The sequence below is a fragment of the Amblyraja radiata genome, chromosome 3 (genome assembly GCF_010909765.2).
Source record: "Amblyraja radiata isolate CabotCenter1 chromosome 3, sAmbRad1.1.pri, whole genome shotgun sequence".
Taxonomy (NCBI): domain Eukaryota; kingdom Metazoa; phylum Chordata; class Chondrichthyes; order Rajiformes; family Rajidae; genus Amblyraja; species Amblyraja radiata.
Window position 1 is genome coordinate 102,454,286 of NC_045958.1, and position 22,181 is coordinate 102,476,466.

At 44.3% G+C, this 22,181-nt stretch overlaps 2 protein-coding genes across 2 annotated transcripts in view; both read right to left on the reverse strand.

The window, feature by feature from the left end:
* Positions 1 to 14,059, reverse strand: part of ift74 (intraflagellar transport 74) — an 86,700-nt gene extending 72,641 nt beyond the window's left edge. Inside the window, exons 1-4 of the mRNA XM_033018455.1 lie at positions 14,056 to 14,059; positions 10,035 to 10,156; positions 3,283 to 3,418; positions 1,505 to 1,553 (exon numbers count right to left, since the gene is read on the reverse strand). Of these exons, the coding sequence (XP_032874346.1) occupies positions 1,505 to 1,553; positions 3,283 to 3,418; positions 10,035 to 10,148 (299 nt within the window). The 5' untranslated portion in view covers positions 10,149 to 10,156; positions 14,056 to 14,059. The remainder of the gene's footprint in view (positions 1 to 1,504; positions 1,554 to 3,282; positions 3,419 to 10,034; positions 10,157 to 14,055) is intronic.
* On the reverse strand, positions 11,446 to 21,956 carry LOC116971345 (sialic acid-binding Ig-like lectin 15). The gene is made up of 5 exons (XM_033018456.1): positions 21,845 to 21,956; positions 19,272 to 19,658; positions 14,323 to 14,685; positions 12,330 to 12,716; positions 11,446 to 11,824 (listed from the first exon to the last, which is right to left on the reverse strand). The coding sequence occupies exons 1-5, from the start codon at positions 21,891 to 21,893 to the stop codon at positions 11,817 to 11,819; spliced, it is 1,194 nt and encodes a 397-aa protein (XP_032874347.1). The 5' UTR covers positions 21,894 to 21,956; the 3' UTR covers positions 11,446 to 11,816.
* Positions 21,957 to 22,181: the final 225 nt, after the last annotated feature.

The window sequence follows — 22,181 nt, forward strand, 5'->3', positions numbered from 1 at the left end:
TCAGTTTTTTCAACTTTATTTTATTTTTTAGTATGTTTTAAAGTATGTATTTAATGTTCCTTTGTGTGTTTTGTGTGGGGGGTGGTGTGGGGGGGGGTGAGGGGGAAACCGCTTCGGTCGCCTCCTCCATGGAGAGGCGACTTTTCCCAGGTCGCCTCCCCTGTGGCCTAACATCAAGGATCGGCGCGGCCTTTCCCGGAGATGCGCCCGGGGCTTCAGCGGCGGGCGCAGCGTGGACTCTCGGCGTGGAGCGGGCGACCCTCGCTGGGGCTCGCTGGAGGGGAGCGCTCCGTTTCGCTGGCCCGGGGCAGCCGGCAGCCTGAAGTCGCAGCCTGAAGCCACGGTCTGCACAGCTCCAGCTGGTGCGGCGTCTACAGCCCGGGATCCCTCGTGGGGGACCCGGGGGAAGAAGAAGCTTCCACCGCCGGCCCGCGGCCAACTTCTACCGCGGGGCCGGCATGGACTTACCATCACCCCTAGAGGGGAGCTTCGACCGCCGGCCCTGCGGTCTGCGGTGCTTCTGGCTGCGGCGGAGACTTTAAATCTAGTCCGCCGGCCTGCGGCCTACAACAACTTAAAGCCGCGGTCTCCGGTGAGGAAGAGCCGATCCTGGACTGACTCTGGACTCTGGTCCTGTACACGGGGGGGAAATGGAGGAGGACTGGCCAAATTTTTGTGCCTTCCACCACAGTGATGAATGCTGTGGTGGATGTTTGTGTCACATTTTTATTGTGGTTGTGTGTACTGCTGCTGACAACCCAAATTCCACCGACCCTGGTTGTGTGGCAAATAAATTCTATCTATCTATCTGTCTGTCTGTCTGTCTGTCTGTCTGTCTGTCTGTCTGTCTGTCTGTCTGTCTGTCTGTCTATCTATCTATCTATCTATCTATCTATCTATCTATCTATCTATCTATCTATCTATCTATCGGATAGCATGCAGGCCAAACTTTTAACTGTGCCTCTGTGCACATGACAAAAACAAACTGAATTAAACTAATGGATTGTTCAGGATGATTGGTGGAATAGATTGGAATTAATTCAAAAACAAGCATGAGCAGTTAAAAATGCACTATAGGACTAGTTTTTTTGCCTTCCATCACAGCGAGGAGGAGATGCGCTGTGATGGATGTCTGTGTAAATTGTGTTATGTCTTGGGTCTTTTTTTTCATGTGTGTATGACTGCAGAAACAACATTTCATTTGAGCCTCTATGAGGTTCAAGTGACAAATAAATTGTATTGTGTATTGTGTGTATATTGAATCTAGTACGGTTAGCAAGAACGGTAGAAATATATAGCAATGATACTTGACAGGATTAAAATAAGCTCGAGATCAAGAAAGAAAACTGGTTGTAGAAGACAACAACCTCCACAATGGATAAATATGGGAATTAAAAATATGATTGAAACAGAACAGCAATGTTGACAAAAGAGGGGTCCAAAGGTCTGCAAAATGTCCACTTGTTGTTGTCTTACTTTATATTAATCAAGAACATTAACTCACCTAAGCAGTCCAAGAAAGTAGGATTTGTCCAGAATCTGACGATGTGGTCCTATAAAGTAATTCATTCATAACGATCATTTACAAGGCTTAACAGAGCAAGTTAAAAGAAAATCAGCAAAACCTTTTATTAAACTTTCTCAAGCAGATGTGGAAGAAACCCCTGCGATCACAGATAGAATGTGCAAACTCCACACAGACAGTGTCAGAGGTTCGGGATCAAACTCGAATCTCTGGCACTGTTAGGCAGCAATTCTACCAACTGCACCACTGAGCTCCCTAAAATTATTCAGGGGCCTCAGGCCTCCCAGACGCAGATCTCCAGCAGAATAACACCCTTCCACCACAACCCTCTGTCTTCCATGAGTAAGCCAATCCTGAATCCATACGACCAAGTCACGGTGAATCACACGCATCTTGATCTTCTGGATCAGCCTTACCTGTGGAAATTTAACAGGGTTGACAGCCAGAACCTTTTCCTCTGGATGGAAATGTCCAATATTATAGGACATAGATATAAGGTGAGAGAGAAATGTTTAATGGAGATATACAGACAAAAAAAAAAGAGGCTTTTGGATAGGCACATTGAAGCGCAATTAATAGAGGGATATGGAACATGTACACGCAGATGGGATAATTTTAACTTGACGTCAGGTTTGGCCCACACTCTGTGGGCCAAAAGACACATTCCTGTGCTGTAGTGTTCTTATGTTCCAAATGCCTTTCTAAAATCTATGCATTATACATCCATCATCCAACCCTCAACCTTCTCAAAAATCTCAGTCAAGTTTGTAAGACTTGACCTGCCATGTCAAAAGCGACGCTGACCGTCCCTACTTAGTGCATCTCTTCCAAATTAGACTACTTCCTAACAAGTGAAATTCTCTCCCATAGTTTTCCTACCACTGATGCAAGGTTCATCAGGCATATAATTTCCTGGATTATCTCTAATCCCTTCTTAAGGGCAGCACGGTTAGCACAGCTGTCGAGTTGCTGCCTTACAGCACCAGAGACGTTTTCCCTGTGACCACATGGGTTTTCTCCAGGTGCTCCGGTTTCCTCACACATTCTAAAGACGTACAGGTTTATAGGTTAACTGGCTTTGGGAAATTGTAAATTATCCCTAGCGTGTAGGAGAATGCTACTGTGCAGGGATTGTTTGTCAACATGGACACTGTGGGCCGAAGGGACTGTTTCCGCGCTGTATCTCTAAACTAAACTAAATGAGGGAACTATTGTCTATTCTCTAGTCCTGCAGGACCCCACCTCAAGCGAAAGATGATGTAAAGGTCCAGGCCACTGAAATCTCATTCAATGTCTCTCTGGCAAGATAGATCCAATCAGGCCGAGGGGATATATCTAGCTTAATGCTCTTCAAGAACCCCAGCAACATATTTTTCTCGATCTCAAACTGCTCTTGCATATTAGCATTCTCCACATTGATCTCACTGCCCTCCATGTCCTTCTCCTTGGTGAATACTGATGCAAAGTATTTGGTTAGTACCTCATCCAGAATTTCTGACTCCAAACACAAGTTCTCTCCTTTATCCTTGAGCGGTCCCACCTTCTCCCTGATTATGTTCTTGTTTTTAATCCATGCATTTTAATCAAAGCATAAAATCCTTTGGAATTCGATTTATCACACGATAAATTCTTAATAAATTTAGATAAGCAGCGCATGGACAGAGCCAAAATTATCTATGTTTGAAGAGCATATATATTTTATTAACAATTAAATTTTGTAATTGTGCAAAAATGTATTAATTATAACATAAACCTACCTTTCATTCCAGTTTTCATTCCACTCAATCCCTGCTGCGTTACTGGCCGATCAGCAACTTTAATCTGGGCAGAAAGCACTCCTCCAGACATTACCATTCCACCACGTGTGCCTAGTCTTGCTGTACCAGGAGATACCTGGAGACAGAAATCCAATATGTAAAAAAACTGAGAATTTGAATACCCTGTTTCATCATTCAAAATGTTTCACGTTATTGGCAAAATGTTCTCAACAAACAAGTAAGTATTGTGCTTACATGACTTAAATGTGTACGATCACATTTTCTCCCTCTTGAATCTTTAAAAGATCAAGTTTGTCAAAAGAAGGACAATTGGTTTAATACTTACACCAATATTTCACATTGGTATTCACAGAGAGCAGTGAGTGCTCTTCAATCTGGGCGGTAGCGCCCACTAGTGGGTGATTTAAGCTTTCAGGTGGGTGGCAGAATAATTACATTAGGCTGTGGGCCGAGGAGCTTTATTCCAGTGTTTCGTGACCCAAGTCACAGAACTACATGAAATTTTCACATATTGTGTAAAAATATTATATAAATCACCCCTGAAACTCGTCATGAACAAGACTTGCACATTTTTATTAAATTAGAGAAAAAACGGAAAAATATCGGGTATTTTTCGTCCAATCAAAGCACGTTTAACATTGAGTTGTATGCCAGTTGGCCAATCACGCGCTTTGCTTCAGGCTAGCACACAACATGGCTGAGAGGACTTCACTGATGCCTGTTTTACTGGAGATTCCGATGAAGTTTCTTTCTAGATCTGTGGAATACATGTCGTGAAAACTTGCAGCAGGGTAATTGAATTTAGTGAGAAAAGCATTAAGAAGTCTGAAGAATGTGCAGCTAAGTGGATAGAAGTGGAAGAAAGTCTTGAAAGCAAAGTCCCTGCTGAGATGCTGCAACACAAAGTTGTGAAACCAGTGAAACTTTGTGAATCAACTAAAACTGAAAGGTAAGATCTAAAGTCTAAATTTATGAAAATTAATCTGTATGGAATTTAATTAATTTAGTTGCACCCTTTTATAATGTGAAAAAATGAGATTTGGAGGCTGTACATTCACTCATTCGTTCATTCACTCATTCACTCACTCATTCATTCATTCATTCATTCACTCATTCATTCATTCATTCATTCATTCACTCATTCATTCATTCACTCATTCATTCACTCATTCAATCACTCACTCATTAGCTCACTCATTCATTCCTTCATTTATTTATTCACTCATTCATTCACTCACTCATTAATTCCTTCATTCATTCACTCATTCATTCACTCATTCACTCACTCACTCATTCCTTCAGTCATTCACTCACTCATTCACTCATTCATTCATGAAATTGAGGGCCTAAACTATGTGTATCCATAACACAAGTTAAATTAAACATTTTCACTAATGCCAGCTTGTTGTAGTCTAATAAGTCTTTAACATCTAATCTCGGAGCTGCCTGCGATAACTTACCGGGAAAAAGTGCTCCAATCGCGGGGCCTATGTACTTAACATAGTGAAGCCGCGGTCTCAATTAAGAAGCGGCCGATTCGCGAACGCGGAGCCGCGGATCATTTCCGCGGGCGTGGGGTGGGGGGAAGGCTGTACATAGTGCCGTCCGTAGCGGCCGTTTCCAGGCCCTGACCACGGGAGAAAAACGGAGGAATATTCATTGCACTTTATAGGCTGCCATTGGAGTGAGAAATGGTCAGAAATGGCTGATGTTTATGTAGAAATGAATTGGTGTATGTGAACTTGAACTTGAACTAATTTATCTATGGTAGTAAGTGTTATTCTCATTAACATTAAGAAGAGATTGAAATGTTATGAATTGAAGTCCATGCAGACTTAATGACTATGAGATGTTTATTTTTGTAGCCTCTGCTTGACCCTCCACGTGAACTTGAACTAACTTATCAATGGACTTATCAAGATTTATCAAAAGACTTGGAATCTGATGAAGAATATTCAGATGACGATCAGATGTAATGTAAACAAATAAATTGGGAAAATAAATGATTATATAAAGATTTATTTTAGTGTAGATCGTTTCAGTTTATTTGGTCAAATTATTTAAACAATGAGTGAATTAGTTATGATAATGGCGTGCTGGTGAATGACAGTGCAACAGCCCACCCATCCACACATCCACACACACATCCATCCGTACGCACACTTCCATGCATGCACGCACACACACACACATACATGCACACGTACATCCGCACACACACATATCCATCCTCACGCAGACATACACGTACACATCCATGCACACACATACATCCACACACACATCCACACATACATTGACACATCCATTCATTCACACATACATCCATCCACACATACATACACACTTACATCCACAGATACACGTTTGACAGATATACACAGACACACACACAAACTACAGATACTCAAACAATGCAACACTTTTAGGGTTATTTTAGGTTAAAGGTAATAGCCCTCATTTGCAAAGGCACCATCGGGGATTCTCTATCATATATATAGGCTCATTGTAGCTTAAAATGAATACTCATTGAGTAAACATCAGAGCATTCGATTATTGGTCAGGATGTGACATTTACATCAAAAATAAGACAGGTTTCTTACAGGTAACCCAGCCTGGCACTGCCCCAGTCCCACTATGGTCATTACCCCCACTCTCCCCACTATGGCAGTCAGTGGGTTTCAGTAAAAGGGGGAACCCAGAGGATCTGTCTTGACCCTTTAATTAGGCAGGTACATGAGCCCTTAAAACTTGGGACCTCTGCTAAAGTTTCATTACATTTCCTATTAAAGCGACTGAAAGATGCCTTGCAGGACTGTCCCCCAGCCTGGCACTGCCCCAGTCCCACTATGGCTGTTACCCCCATTCTCCCCACCATGGCAATCAGTGGGGTTCAGTAAACGTGGGAACCCAGAGGATCTGTCCTGACCCTTTAATTAGGCAGGTTCATGAGCCCTTAAAACCTGGGACCTCTGCTGCAGTCTCATTACATGTCCTATTAAAGCGACTGGAAGATGCCTTGCAGGACTGTCCCCCAGCCCGGAACTGCCCCAGTCCCACTATGGCCGTGACCCCCACTCTGCACACTGGCAGTCAGTGGGGTTCAGTAAAGGGAGGAACCCACACGAACTGCCCTCACCCATTAATTAGGCTGGTTCAGGAGCAGGATCTCTGCGACAGTCATTAAAAAAACACTCACAATTATATTCATCATATTATTTTTATATAATATAATTATACTTAATTATATATGATTACAGTCATATTTACAAGTCTTATATATATATAGGTATAATAAGTTTAAATGGACTGCAACACGGAAATAGGCTGCCCATGGTGTAATATGGGCATTGGCCACTAGATGGCGCTTACTTTCCCGATCTCATTTTCTAATTAGTTTAATTAATTAATGTGCAACGTTTGGCAATGACGAGTTATGACATTATCAATTATATTTCATCTAAATCTGTGGAAAATTTCATGTAGTTCGGTGACTTGGGTCACGAAAACTGATTTCTAGACACATTTGTGATGCTCGGCCCACAGCCTACATGCTGTATTAAAAACATCCAAAATATACAAACTCAAATCTGTGAGAGAATGTATGTGAAAAGTAAAAGTTACCATCATTTTAGAGAAAAGTATTTGAATTATGTATTTTAAACTTTTATGCCGCATTAATTTTTAACTATGTAAAATATTGTAATGTTTAACCGCCACCAAACCCCCCGGGAGCCGGAGCGGTGCCGGGCTGTAGCCGGCGCCAAGCCTCCTCCGCACCGGCTGTGAATCCGGCCCGACACTTCCGGCCTCCTCCAGACGGGGACGGCCCAGCGCCGGAGACCCGCACCCGCTCCGGGGCTGTTGCTTGGCCCGGCAGGGCAGCGCTGCTTCTCCGCGCTGGCTGTGGGCCAACCGACAGCCACCGGAGCAACAGGACAGCGGAACTCTCCTGCAGACACCCGCCCAATAAAAGCCCCTCTCGCATTCCCCAGTCCCTGGACCAATCACAAACATGCATTAAGTGTCAGTGTTCTGGAGCTCCTGCAAAAGCCCAGACTTTGTGCCAACCAGTGGATCATAGGTGCAGAAGCTTCCTGAAACTTCTGCAAAGTTCCAGACTTAGTGGAGCCAGGTCCAGTAGTTTGCAAAGTGATGTCATCAGCCCATTCTCACAGACACCAGCTTGCCATTTCACAAGTACCCAAATCCCTGCATATCTACATGTGCACCGGTGAACCAATATCGTGGCACATTGAATGAAAATATTTTGGCACAATCTTGTTTTATGTATGTTCAATACCCGTATAAGCGAGTTCGATATTCCGACTGCGCATGCCCAGGTCATAGGTCACTGGAGAAAAACATTGGATCGAACCGGGTCTCTCACGCTGCAACTGCTGTTGAATTGCTACTGGAGTTAGCGACATGAGTTCACCCTTCAACACTGGTCCATGCAGAAGGGTGGCCTGCAGCTGGAAGTTTCTTATTGCCCTAAAAAAAAACAAGTTGTCTGGTTGCACATAATTAATAGCATTTATTTCAAATTATCTGGTGTTAAATTATGCCGTCTGTCAGACAGAATATGTTTCAGTTGTGAAAAACTTTCTACCTCAGCTGAGGTCACTGGTGCATACCCGAAACAAGCTACAGACTCTATATTCATGTTGATATCATGTGCATTACAACTACCTTTGAGAATGTTAGCTATGTTTTCTATTTCTTCAAGATCTTTGTTAGCTAAAATCACTCTCTCACATTTTCCTTGTATGTCTTTACCTACATTGCCAGGAACTTTACGAATATCGTCAGTTACTTTGTTGAAAACCTGCAAGTTATTCACTAATGTTTTGCCACATTTCTCAAGGGAAGTGATAGCTTGTGGGAAGTTTGCAAAATTGGAAGCAATAAACATAAGATTGCGTTGGAGGGACTTTTTCTGCATGATTTCACTGACGATCCTGACTGGAGCAGATTCTTCTTCTTCAAAACAGTTGATGATTTATTTTATCTTTTAAAGCATAATAGAGTACAGCAGAGAGCCATGTACCCCACCTTGTAAAATGGGCTGAGGAGGTAACGGAATCTTGGGTGCCATTTCCTTGAACAACTGCACACGTAACAGTGCTTTGAGGAAGATTTTCTTGACATTGGAAACTAGGCGATCAACATTTGGAAACAAGCTACGTATGTGCCTGGCAATTCTATGAAGTCCTTGAGTCAGCATGTCAAATGCAATATTTTTGGGAATAAAAGTTTAAGTCACAAACAGAAGAAGATTCTTGTGTTTTAAACCTTCTGGCCAAAGTACAGCAAGCGAAGATGTAAACAACTGAGCAATAGTTGAGCTGTTTGACTTCTCCAATACTTCGGTGTATACTCCTTTGATGGTTGACCTGCCTCCAGTGTACCACATTGACCACATTGGCAACGTAACTCCACACAGCATCAGTTGTCTCGTCTATTGAGATCCATATTTTGTTGCATGCAACTTCATCTCTAATTTTCTGCACAACAATGTTGAGGTTGCTATCAACATAATTTTTCCGTAATGATGAATCGCTTGGTATAGGTTCCTCTGTGTATTTCTCTAAAAAGACCTCTGAGAGATTTGTTTTCCAATTTCCACAGTGGAATTCCAACATCAATGAATACCTTGCACAGATCACAAGAAAACTCGGATTTGCGACTGGAGCCAGCAGTAAATGTAGTGAGACAAGCTTGGGTAGTCTACATCCCAGCGGTATCAACATTGACCTCCAATTTTATATAGCCCTTGCCTTCTCCCTCCACCTCTCCCCTTCCCAGCTCTCCTTCTAGTCCTTCTGTCTCTGCCTCTTCCTTTTTTCCCCCCACCCCCCCCACATCAGTCTGAAGGGTCTCGACCCGAAACGTCGCCTATTCCAATCCATGGATGCTGCCTCACCAGCTGAGTTCCTCCAGCATTTATTGTCTATCTTTGATTTTTCCAACATCTGCAGTTCTTTCTTAAATAGATCTTAGAGAAGACTGATCCAGCGTGCAGCGGCATGAAGGAATGAATGACCGACGGTGGTGCCCCCGGTTTCGCCCGGTGGTGGATGTTTTCTTGTAAGTTATACTATGTTAACACGTGAATAATAACATTAATATTAACGTGTTAACATAGAAAACGTCATTGTAATCACGGTACAACTAGAGAAAATAGCACGACCTTTTAGCAAAATGGCAAAAAAAGTCATTTATGGCAAAATCCGGGCTCTACTAATAACCCTCTTAAATACCATCTTTGTACCTGATCCAATCACCGCTGATTGATAATGCGCTGAGAATGAAATGGATGCAAAAAGGTAACGATCAGAAAGGTAACGGTCCATTGTGAGCCGTGGGCTCGGTAAAAACGAGTTATCCAAACAATGAAACTCACCAGGAGGACAGAAACCAGTGCAATGACTACAGTGGGGGAGAGAGGGAAAACGAGGGAATCTGCAGGAAGGAACTGCAGATGCTGGTTTATACAAATGCTGGAGAACTCAGCGGGACAGGCAGCATCTCTGGAGAGGAGGGATGGGTGACGTTTTGTGTTGAGACCCATCTTCAGACTGAGTCAAGGGGAGAGGGAGACTAGAGATTTGGAAGATAAAGGTATGATCAACGGGAGGCAGCATCTCTGGAGAGAAGCAATGGCTGGCGGGTTCCCCCCAGCAGGAGCGGGCTGGTGCACAAGCTGCTCAGCCCCCAGTTGTACTCACGCCGGTGCTGAGTCTCGGTGCGGTGGGCGGGGGCCGTGTGCCGGTCGCCGGTCGGCCGGCGGCGCCTTTGTTGGCCGGACGAGAGGCGCTGGGAGGCCGCTGAGCGCTCGCCATGGCCGCTGCTCTGTTACCCGGCAACGCGTTGCGGGCCTGGAGCTGGCGGCGGCGCACACGCCCACACCGACACCGACCCCCACCGGGCGGAGGCAGGGACTGCAGGCAGACACACACACAATGCTGGGGTAGCTCAGCAGCACAGGCAGCAACTCTGGAGATGGACACAATAAGCTGCAGTAACTCAGTGGGACAGGCAGCAACTCTGGAGATGGACACAATAAGCTGCAGTAACTCAGTGGGACAGGCAGCAACTCTGGAGACACAATAAGCTGGAGTAACTCAGTGGGACAGACTGCAACTCTGGAGATAGACAAAAAAAAGCTGGAGTAACTCAGCGGGACAGGCAGCATCTATTGTGAGAAGGAATGGGTAACGTTTCGGATCAAGACCCTTTCATCAGACTGGTTAGAGATAAGGGAAACAAGAGATATAGACGTTGATGTGGAGAGATAAAGAACAATGACTGAAAGATATGCAAAAAATGTGGACTTATACATTGGCGAGATCAAATGCAGACTTGGCAATTGTTTCACACCTTTGCTCAGCCCCTGTGAACCGGTTGCTGGACACTTTAATTCTTCCAATTGTCACACAGATCTTTCTGTCCTCGGTCTCCTCCATTGCGGCTAAAGACAAATTGGAGGAACAGCATCTCATATTTCGCTTGGGCAGCTTGCAGCCCAGTGACTATTGATTTCTCTCACTTCAGGTAGCCCCAGCATTCCTTCTCTCTCTATCCCTCACCCACCCAATTCGCACTAGCTTCTCCTTTTCACCCTACAAACAGCTTACAATGGCCTGTTTCCTTTATCATCGTTGCCTGGCACCAGCATCTCTGGATAAAAGGAATATGGGCAACGTTTTGGGTCAAGACCCTTCTTCAGACTGTGAGTCAGGGGAAAGGGGAAACAAGCTATATACGGTGATATAGAAGAAATTAATGACATTTTTGCAAAAAAGTAAAGATGAGAAAGGAAATGGTCCATTGATAGCTGTGGGTTAGGTAAACATGAGTTATACAGCCAATGAAACTCACTGGGACGACAGTGCAACTAGTACAATGACTAGGATGGGGGAGGAATGGAGAGAGTGGGAATTTGTAGGAAGGAACTACAGATACCGAAGATAGACGTATATGCTGGAGTAACTCAGTGGGACAGGCAGCATCTCTGCAGAGAAGGAATGGGCCAAATAGCCAAATTCTGCTCCTATCACATGACCTTATGACTGGAAGGATGGTGGTGGTTCAGGGTCACTTTAAGTCTTCAGTGTAAACCAGCATCTGCAGTTCTATATATCAGCGAGACCAAGTGCAGGCTCTGCGATCGTTTCATTGAACACCCCTGCTCAATTAAAACATAATTTAGAAAACATTACACGCTCCACAATATACTCCGGAAGAATCAAATTTATTAACACCACAAATAAAATTGGTGAAAATGGCAGTGTTGCCATGGAATAGCTTGAGTTCCAGTGCACACTGTGTTTTCCATAGTCCAGAACTGCCATGCATGCCCATTAAAGCAGCCTAAATTCAAACTCGGCAACAAGCAGGGACATTCCTTCAACGTATAAGAAATTAATGTCCAGAAGCGAGATCAGATGCAAGCTGTCTGGATCCTCAGACGCACATCAAATCGGGCTTTGTGGCACTGGATGAATCTTTCAGCTGTCTGGCAAGAAAAACAGGATTGAAAGAGCAAGGGTTAATCATTGAAATAAGCACCAATGAATCATTCAAAATAAGATGTGATTGTGACTTTCAACATTCATGTAAAACCAGAAGGAAGAACTTTTTCAGATCTTCAGCATGCTTTAAAATTTCATTTAAATTTCCAGGGAGGTACAGCAGGGAAACAGGCACTTTGGCTCACCGAGTCCATGCCGACCATCAATCATCCATTTACATTAGTTCAATGCTATCTCACTTTCGCATTCACTCCATACACATTCAGGGCAATTTACAGAAGGCCAACTAACTGACTAACCCTGCATGTCTTTGGGATGTGGGAGGAAACCGCAGCACCCAGAGGAAATACATGTGATCGCAAGGAGAACGTGCAAACTCCACACAGACAGTGCCTAAGCGCAAGATCGAACCTGGGTCTCTGGCGATATAAGGCAGCAGCTCTACCATCTGCGCCACTGTGCCAGCTCAATAGACAAAGTTTGACATACCTTTTATCTTAATGAAGAGAATGATCCCAGTTATCAGGAGGAGGAGGAACTTAATCAGAGGGAGCAGGCACAGCATTCCAATGATGAAATTTGCCCGACTGTTATCCTTGGTGGATAGGTTGACCTCACTGGTGTCTCTCCCGTGTTCATTCACAGCCACACACATGTAGCACTTTCTCAGCCCAAGATGAAGCAGTTCGCCCACAGTCTGTAGCTTCTCTGCATCATGCGTGACTCTCATCTCACTGCTGTTCACGGGCAGTGAGCTGTTCCCAGGGCCGATCCATGTGATGTTTGCAGGGGGCGTTCCTTCAGCCCTGCACACGAGAGTGTCTTCTCCAGTTACATTGTCGCTCGCAACATACAGCTCCAGGATGGTGGCAGGGACTTGGGGAGAGAAGGGAATCAATTAAATTGTGCCATAAAACTGGCGACTCTGTACAGTATCACAGTGCAGTATTGAGACACCACGACGGGTGCGCCTCAAATCACGGCGCCCCTTTGCCACGCAAGCCCAAGAGCTGCTGCACAACACCGGCTGACGCTTCCAAGGCCGCCTGGGTCAAGACGAGATGGAGAGACCAGTGGAAGTCAGCGGAACCATCTAGGCTACACCAGTATATCTATGACCCCATGGACATCCCTGGCCAGGACCTGCCTCGAAAGCAGTGGATAATCCTCAACCGCTTGAGGACAGGCGTTGGACACTATGGAGTAGCGATGAAGAGGTGGGGCCTCGTGGACAGCGCCTCCTGCGAGTGTGGGGACCCAACACAGACAGTGGAGCACATAGTCACCAGTTGCCCCAAACACCGGCCACCGAATGGTGAATGAGGTCTAATTGAACTGGACGATGACACGTTGGCCTGGCTCGCCTTAATGGAGCTGCAGGTCTAAAAGACATACGACAGAAGAAGAAGTGCAGTATTGCTACACATACACAGAGATAGCCACAAACAAGACAAAGAGGATAGATAGACAGATAGACAGACAGACACAGGCAGATGGGACTATTGAAGATGGAACATGTTGGTCAGTGTGAGCATGTTGGGCCTGTTTCCACACTGTATGACTCTAGACCTGCATGACATTCAATGACGAGGACGGCAGGCGCAGAGAAACACCAGTACCTCCAAGTTTACAACCAACCAGACTTGGAAAGTCAATACTGAATTTTCATCATTAGGTCTAAACATTGGAAACCTCAGCTCACAAGTACAAGAGGTGTACCGTTACCACACCGACATGCAGAGATATCACCACCTCCTTCCCGAACGGGTCGAACAAAGGGTGGGCAGTGAACGTTGGCAGTGGCTGCAGAACGCGCAAGAATGGATAGACGCTGTTGTCAGGCTACTGAACCGTCCTCTCACCAGCGAGAATGCAGTCTTGACTTCCCATCTACCTCATGGGGGACCTTCGAACTCTATTGATTCGTATTTTATCTTGCACTAAATAATATAACTTTTATCCTGTATCTGTACACTGGTATCACGATTGTAATTCTATGTAGTCTTTTTTTTGACCGGATAGCACGCAACTAAAATGGTTTTCATTTTATTTGATACACGTAAGGTCATAAATGATAGAAGTAGAATTAGCCCATTCGGCCCATCAAGTCTGCTCTGCCATTCAATCATGACTGATCTATCTCTCCCTCCTAACCCCATTCTCGTGCCTTCTCCCCATAACCTCTGATGCCTGTACTAATCAAAAATCTATCAACAGTATCTTTGCCTTAAATGTCAATAATGATAAACTAAACAAAAGGACATTTAAATCCATTCAAGGCCAAAGTATATCTGCATATCGATGTGCAGGAAATGGAGGGATATGGGTTACGTGCAGGTTGATGAGGGTTGGTGTTGGCATCATGTTTGGCACAGACATTGTGGGCAGATGGGCCTGTTCCTGTGCTATATTACTCTATGTTCTATGTCAAAGCCCAAGAATTGCGTTTCCTGTTTCTGCGTTACCAGAGACGTTTCCTCACCTACAACTTCCAGTTCCGTCACGTCCTGAGTCACGGTCTCCTGTGTGGAATTCTTGACCCAAACATGACAGAAATAGTCGCTGCCGTCGTCCATTCTGAGTCCCTTCACTCTGATAGAGGCGTCTCCCTGGTCTAGTTTTCCCACCAGCTCATATCGACCTCCTCCATTTACAGTGACAGAGTAGGGAGGGCCCTCGGTGTGGGGATGGGTGTGAATAAAGACAGTGGACTCTTCCCGTGGATTCCCCTTCATCCAGCAGATAGTGATGGAGCTGGGCTTCCTGTTCGAGGGGCTGAAGGAGCAGGGCAGTGTGGCTGAACTGCCCTTCTTCCCAATCACCATGGATACAGAGACGTCATCACCTTGGATAGAAAAAGGTTTAAAGAATTAATATTATTCAGTCACTGTGTTGCCTTTGATATAAAAAGGACGGTAAAATGATTACATAGAACATAACATTCAATAATACAGAAGATAGACACAAAAAACTGGAGTACCTCAGTGGGTCAGACAGCGTCTCTGGAGAAAAGGAATAAGTAATGGTCCATTCTCCAGTGATGCTATAGGAAAGATATTGTCAAGCTTGAAAAGGTTCAGAAAAGATTTGCGAGAATGTTGCCAGGACTAGAGAGTGTGAGCTATAGGGAGAGGTTGAGTAGGCTGGGTCTCTATGCCACATAGAGTAGGAGGATGAGGGGAGATCTTCGAGAGGTTCAAGGTGAAGGGGAAAAGATTTAATAGGAATCCGAGGGGTAACGTTTTCACACAAAGTTTGATGGGTGCATGGAACAAGCTGCCAGAGGAGGTAGTTGAGGCTGGGACTACCCCATCGTTTAGGAAACAGTTGGACAGGTACATGGATAGGGCAAGTTTGGTGGGTTATGGACCAAGCGCAGGCAAGTGGGACGAGGGTAGCTGGGGCATTGTTGGCCGGTGTGGGCCGAAGGGCCTGTTTCCACAGTGTATCACTCTATGACTATGATTCTTCAGAGGTCCTGTCTGACCTGCTGAGTTACTCCAGCTTTTTGTGTTTATCTTCGGTTTAAACCAGCATCTGCAGTTCCTTCCTACACATTGAATGACACAGCACAAGAAAAGGCTCTTCATCCCATAATGTCTATGCCAAAAAAAGATGCCAAGTTAAGAACATAAGACGATAAATCACAGGAGTAGAATTAGGTTGTTTGGCCTATCAAGTCCAATCAATCTATTTTTCCTTCTCAACCCCAATGTCCTGTCTTCCCACCCTTAACCCCTGACGCCTCTGACTAATCAAGAACCTATCAATCTCCACTTTAAAAAAACCAGTGACTTGGTCTCCACAGCCATCTGTGACAATGAATTCACTCTGACTGAAGAAATTCCTCCTCATCTCCTTTCTAAAGGCACATCCTTTTATTCTGAAGCTGTGCCCTCTGGTCTGAGACTCTCTCACTACTCTCCTCTGCCTGCATGCAATCCAGACCCCCTCCAATTAATATATATCCATGAGGCTGTCTTAAAGACTCTTAAACACCACCATCACATCTGCCTCCATCACTAACTCTGGCAGCTCTTTCCAGGCACCCACCTCTCTCTGTGTAACCAACCTGCCATGCACATTTCAAATGGGACAAAAATGAAAAGACTAAAGACACACAAAGAAACAGCAGATACTGGAATTTAACATACTGCTGGAAGAACTCGACATGTCAAGTAGCAGATGGGGAAGGAATAGACAGATGATGTTTCAAATCAGGAACCTTCCTCAGACTAATGTTATTGCTGATGCTTAGATCCCTAGCCTACATTCACAAGCTCATCCAGATGCTTCTCCACAGGGCTGCGTGCTGAGCCCCCTGCTTTACACCATCTACACATATGACTGCACCCCCGCCCACCACAGTAACACCATTGTCAAATTCGCGGATGACACCACGGTGGTGGGGCTCATCTCTGGGGGGGATGAGTACGCATACAGGGATGAGGTGGAGCAGCTGACAGTGTGGTGTGGAGAGAATAACCTGCTCCTCAACACTTCAAAGACCAAGGAGCTCATAATAGACTACAGGAAGAAGAAAACGGACATTACACCATTAATCATCAGAGGGGACTGTGTGGAGAGGGTGGCGGATTTCCGCTTCCTGGGAATCCACATTGAGGAGGACCTGACATGGAGCATGAACACCTCTGCGCTGCTGAAAAAGGTCCAGCAGAGACTGCACTTCCTGAGGGTGCTCAGGAAGAACAACATCACCCAGAGACTGCTGCTGTCCTTTTATCAGTGCTCCATAGAGAGCATCCTAACATACTGTGTATGCGTGTGGTACACCAGCTGCACAGCGGCTAAGAGGAACACGCTCCAGAGGGCTATTGACAACGCCCAGAAGATTGTCGGCTGCCCTCTCCTCACCTTGGAGGACCTACACAGTTCCCACTGTCTCAAGAAATCCCAGAACATTATAAAGGACATTTCCCACCCCGGACACTCCCTGTTTCAACTGTTGCCGTCAGGCAGACGGTACAGATCAATGAGGACAAGGACAAACAGACTCAAAAACAGTTTTTATCCCACAGCAATAACTACACTTAATATAGCCACCAAATGAGCGCAGGTGCGCTACATACCAAAGGGATTGTGCAACCGACAGAAGAATGTATGGTTGTGTGTTTATGCTTTTTTTTCATGTTATTTATTTTAGTTGTTTATTTTAGATATTTCTCTTTTACGTATCGTTAGCTTTTAGATAATGTGTGAATGGTGCACTGACTGGTTGGCATTTTTGAAATTCGTTGTACATGTTTACATGTTGTAATGACAATAAGGAACCTATTACTATTACTATTACTATTCTTCGGTGTTGTGCGAATTTCACTTCTGCCTTCGGGAAGAAGATATAGGAGCCTGAAAACTAACGTCCAAGTTCAGGAACAGCTTTTTCCCTGCAGCCATCAGGAACAGCTTCTTCCCTACAAATACTACAACCTCCAAATAAATTCTGAACTACATAGTCTTGGGGGCATTGGTTTTGTCTTTTTACACTATTATCAATTGTTTTTATGTGTGTGTGTGTATATATATATATATATACACACACACACACATAAAAACAATTATATATATACAAATATATATATATATATATGTATATATATATATATATATATATATACTGGTGGTATATATATATATATACATATATATACATTTACATATATATATACATACTGTATGTGTGTGTATATAAATTTATATATTAAAATATATATATATATATATATATGTGTGTATATATATATTGAACATTGTTATTTATCATATTGATTTCATAGTACTATGTTTACATGTCTGTTGTGCTGCTGCAAGTAAGAATTTCATTGTACTGTTTCAGGACATATAATAATAAATCACTTTTAACTGTTCAATCTCCACCATCTCCCCAGGAGGTTTATTCCAGATTGCCACAATTATCTGCATAAAAAAAATATCTAACTGGCATCCCTGCTAAAACACTAAATCTTTACCTTAAACCTGTGCCTTCAGGTCCAAGTCACCTCTACCATGAAAAATGATTCTTACTACCTACACTATAAACGCCTCTCACAATTTTGAATGATCCAAAGAAAACAGTCTAAAACAGTATCAATCCTAAATGTCTTGCCCTGCAACCCAAGACTGTTAGTTTTAATTCAAGATACCCACCCAAGAGAAACATCCTCCGCACATCTAGTGTGCCAAGCCACAGAGTGATACAGCATGGAAACAGGCGTTTAGGCCCAACTTGCCCATGCTGACCAACATGCTCCATCTACACTCATCCCACCTGGCCCATAACCCTCTTAAACCATGCTTGGCCCATAACCCTCTTAAACCCACCCTAACCATGTACCTGCCCAAATGTATCTTAAATGTTATGATAGTACTTGACGTAACTTCCTCTTCCTGTAACTTGTTCCATATATCCACATTTTTGTTAAAAGCCCTGAATTCTGTAGAACCCTTCCCATTTTACTAAATTGTGGTGACTAGCTATCAAATTGACCTCAATCTCACTTCTTAGGGCAGTCCTGCCATCTAGGAATGAGTGATTAAGTAATAGGAGAGCAGGTTGGCCCCATAGATATCACTAGATCTTTGAGGATAGCTCTGGTTGAGGCCAGTAGTCTTCACCACAGACCAAAAGATCTGAATCAGTGTTTTTCTTTGTGTGATGGAGCAAGTGAGACAACATCACACCAAGCGAAAAGGGCTGCAGTCACTCAAAAGGTGTTTCATTTAGCTTAGAAATACAGAGTGGAAACAAGCCATGTAGTCATTTTGCATCCTACATACCGGGGGCAACTTACAGACGCCAATTAACCTACAAACTTGCACGTTTTGGGATGTGCGAGGAAACTGGAGCACCCGGAGAAAACCTATGTGGTCACAGGAAGATCGTGCAAACTCCACACAGATAGCAACCGAGGTGAGGATCGATCCTGGGTCTCTGATGCTGTGAGCCGTGCCGCCATAACTTCACGAAGCCGAAAGATCCTACTTTTGAAAACAGCACCGGCAAATCTATGGAAGTACAGCTGCTGGTGTAATTTTTGGCAGGAGTTTGCCCCGTGGGGAAGGCTGGAACATAACGTGTTAAAACCTTTCGGCTTTGTGAACAGTGGGAGCTATCTCATTAAAAACTTTCACCTCTCCAGTTTCCTCCGACAGCCCAAAGATGTATGGATTTGTAAATTAATTGGCCTCTGTAAATTGCCTCTAGTGTGCAGGGAGTGGATGCAAAAGTTGCATAATATAGAACTAGTGTAAACGTGTGATCAATGGTCGGCGTAGTCTCGGTGGACCAAAGTGCCGTTCCCATGCTGCATCTCTAGACTAAAATTCAGCACAGGTAAAATGTCCATGTTGAGCGATATTGTTCGTATCTAATAGTCTACAAGGCAATTTTTCCACCTTTAACCAAGTTCTCACCTGTCACCACAAGGAGGGTTTGAGAGAAGCTTTGGGAGGTTTGGTTCCCATCTTCCTGCAGATCCACAAGACAAACATACCGCATGTGGTGATCTTGTTGACACAGCCTTTTGATGATAATGGAAGCATCGTTCTGCCGAGGATTGCCCATCGGTTGGTAACGCTCCCCTTCATTCTCACGAATCTCATTCGCAAACCCATAGTTCGATGGAAAGTTGGTGTAATTGAGGATCCACTTGCTTGTCTGATCTTCCCTCCAGCTGACAGTGATGTTCCCCCCGTATCCACCGTGAAGGTGAGTGAACTTGCAGAAGAGGACCACAGGCTTCCCTTCCCACCCCATCACAATGTCCGGCCTCTCCGTAGTCCAGCCATTCCGATGGAGGCCTTCGGTAAGACAGAAAAAGAGAATTAGTAACAATATTCAAACTCTCGAGTCAAATCTCAAGTGGTTACTGTACCACTTATAGAACATGGGACTGTGCAGCCCAGGAAAGGGTCCTCCGGTCCACAATGTTTGTGCTGGACATGATGCCAAGTTAAACTGATCTCATCTGTCTGTACATGATCCAAATCCCTGCACTTCCATGTGCCGATCTACAAGCCTCTAAAATTCCACTATTGTATCTGCATGCACCACCACCAATGCGATGCGATCCAGGCCCCCACTATTCTCTGTGTAAAAACACTTGCCCCACACATCTCCATAACACTTTTCCCCTCTCACCTTTTGCTATGTCCTCTACAGTTGGACATTTCCACCCTGAGAATAAGGTTCTGACTGTCTACCCTTTCTATGCCTTTCAGATACACTTGTTGAGAAAGATATAACTACAAACATTGAAAAGACATTTGGACAGGTACATTGATAGGAAAGATTTAGAGAGATATGAACCAAATACGAGCAAATGGGACTAGCTTTAGTTTAGATTAGTTTATTGTCACGTGTACTGAGCTTAGTTGGGCCTCGTGGGTTGGCATGGATGAGTTTGGCCGAAGGGCTTGTTTCCAAACTCTATCTCCCTTCAAAGTAGTGCCACGGCAATGTTTGCATTCACTTACAATTTTAACCAGTTCTCTGTTATATTATTTACTACAGTTCACCTCGAAATAATTGTGCTCTGGTTTGTAGATGGGGACCTGAACCGGCAACATTTAGGGTCAAAGGCAAGCATTGAACCCAGTGCACCCAGATATACTTCTTTTGAACGGCAACCATACATTAAGGGCGAAAAAAACCCACAAAGTGCTGGAGGAACTCAGCGGGACAGACTGCATCAGTCAGAAGGTTCCCATCCCGAAACTTCACCAGTTATTTTTCTCTGGAGATGCTGCCTGACCCACTGAGTTACTCCAGCACTTTGTGTCTATCTGTGGAGAGAATGGACAGACAACGTTTCAGGTCGAAACCCTTATTCAGAGTGATAAATATCCATTCCTTCCACAGATGCTGCATGACCTGCTGAGTACCTCCAGAACTTTGATTTTTGCGCATGATTCCAGATTCCTTGTGCTTCCATTTAGGGGGAAGTTGGGCTGGTACTTCAAGGAGAAAATGAAAGATTGTGTGATGGGGTGAGATGAAATTGGTGGAGAATCCACTGGAAGGGCTGAATGTCCTGTTTTCAGTATTGTGTGTGTTCCCTGGTCCCTCGACCCTTGGAGCCAAACCATTCGGGACTGTACAGCTCGGCTAGTTACCAGAGTAATCATTAACTGGCTATGTTAGTAGAATGCTTTGTCCGTAGAATGCTGTCAAACAAAAGAACATAAGCAAAACACAGAAGTAATAGTAGGGTATTTGACCACTTAAATCTCGTCTCCCAATCATTAATAATCAGTTTATCTTTTACCCCAGCCTGATTTCCAGCTCCATATCCCTAATTTATTTAGTATTTAAATATCTATCAACCTCTTTTGAACAAAGTCATTATCTGAGCCTCCACACCCTCTGGTGTCGAGAATTTAAAAAAAATCTTTGTGTAGAAAGGAACTGCAGATGCTGGTTTACATTGAAGGCAGACACAAAATGCTGGAGTAACTTAGGCAGCATCTCTAGATAGAAGGAATGGGTGTTGTTTCAGCTCAAGACCCTTCTTCCTGACCCGAAAGGAGAACTATTTCCTCCATCCACAGATGCTGCCTGTCCTGCTGAGTTACTCCAGCGTTTTGTGTCTATAATAAATAGCTTTAATAATCTTGAGTGATTACATTTCTTTCATTCTCTCAGTCCTGAATGGCCGTTAATGTTGATATCTGTGTAGCTTGTAGATGGTGTAGCTTGTAACAGCACCATCTCACAGTTCTCCACGCTACCATCATTGCATTAGAAAGACAAACAGCTTTCAAATCTCAGCATCGTACTCAAACGCCATAAAGAATTGTCTAGCTCAGTGAGGGGCTCGGTCGGTCTCGAACGCAGGAAGGTCTTAACTGAGTGGGTGTGCTTCTAACTGCTACACGGATTCTGCTGCACTGCTAACATCAACACACTATCCAATCTCAGTGACAAACTCTGACCAAACAAACTTAGGAACAGGGTTAGTTTGTGTCTCACATTCTGTGTTACTCACCCTCAGTGGAGAAAAGTTGGCTGGTTATGTAGAGCACGGCACCCAACATGGTCCGTCACAGTGCTCCTTGAGGAGTCAGGTCTCAGCTACCTTCCCTCTGTTTCTCCCTGAGCTGCACTGGGAGTCAGCTCCCCACCCTAAGCTGGGCTCCTTAACCCCGTGATTGCCGGGCTGATGTGTGACCCAGATGCTGAATGCAAAATCCAACAACCCCAGCACCTTTTCTTTGCTGGTGAGTTGGCTCCAAGATGCACCGTGCATGGATATGTTTCCCTTGCGATTCACGCCAGATGCCATATTGGGAAAGGTATCAGTTTGTGAGCCTCTAACACTCTAA

Bases quoted from the DNA above. Each gene is read 5' to 3' on its own strand.
- LOC116971345 (XM_033018456.1), bottom strand. From the start codon at position 21,893: ATGTTGGGTGCCGTGCTCTACATAACCAGCCAACTTTTCTCCACTGAG. The intron at 14,686-19,271 runs GTGAGAACTTGG...TTTCTATCCAAG, and splicing joins AACCCTCCTTGTGGTGACAG to GTGATGACGTCTCTGTATCC. The intron at 12,717-14,322 runs GTGAGGAAACGT...TCTCTCCCCAAG, and splicing joins GACGGAACTGGAAGTTGTAG to TCCCTGCCACCATCCTGGAG.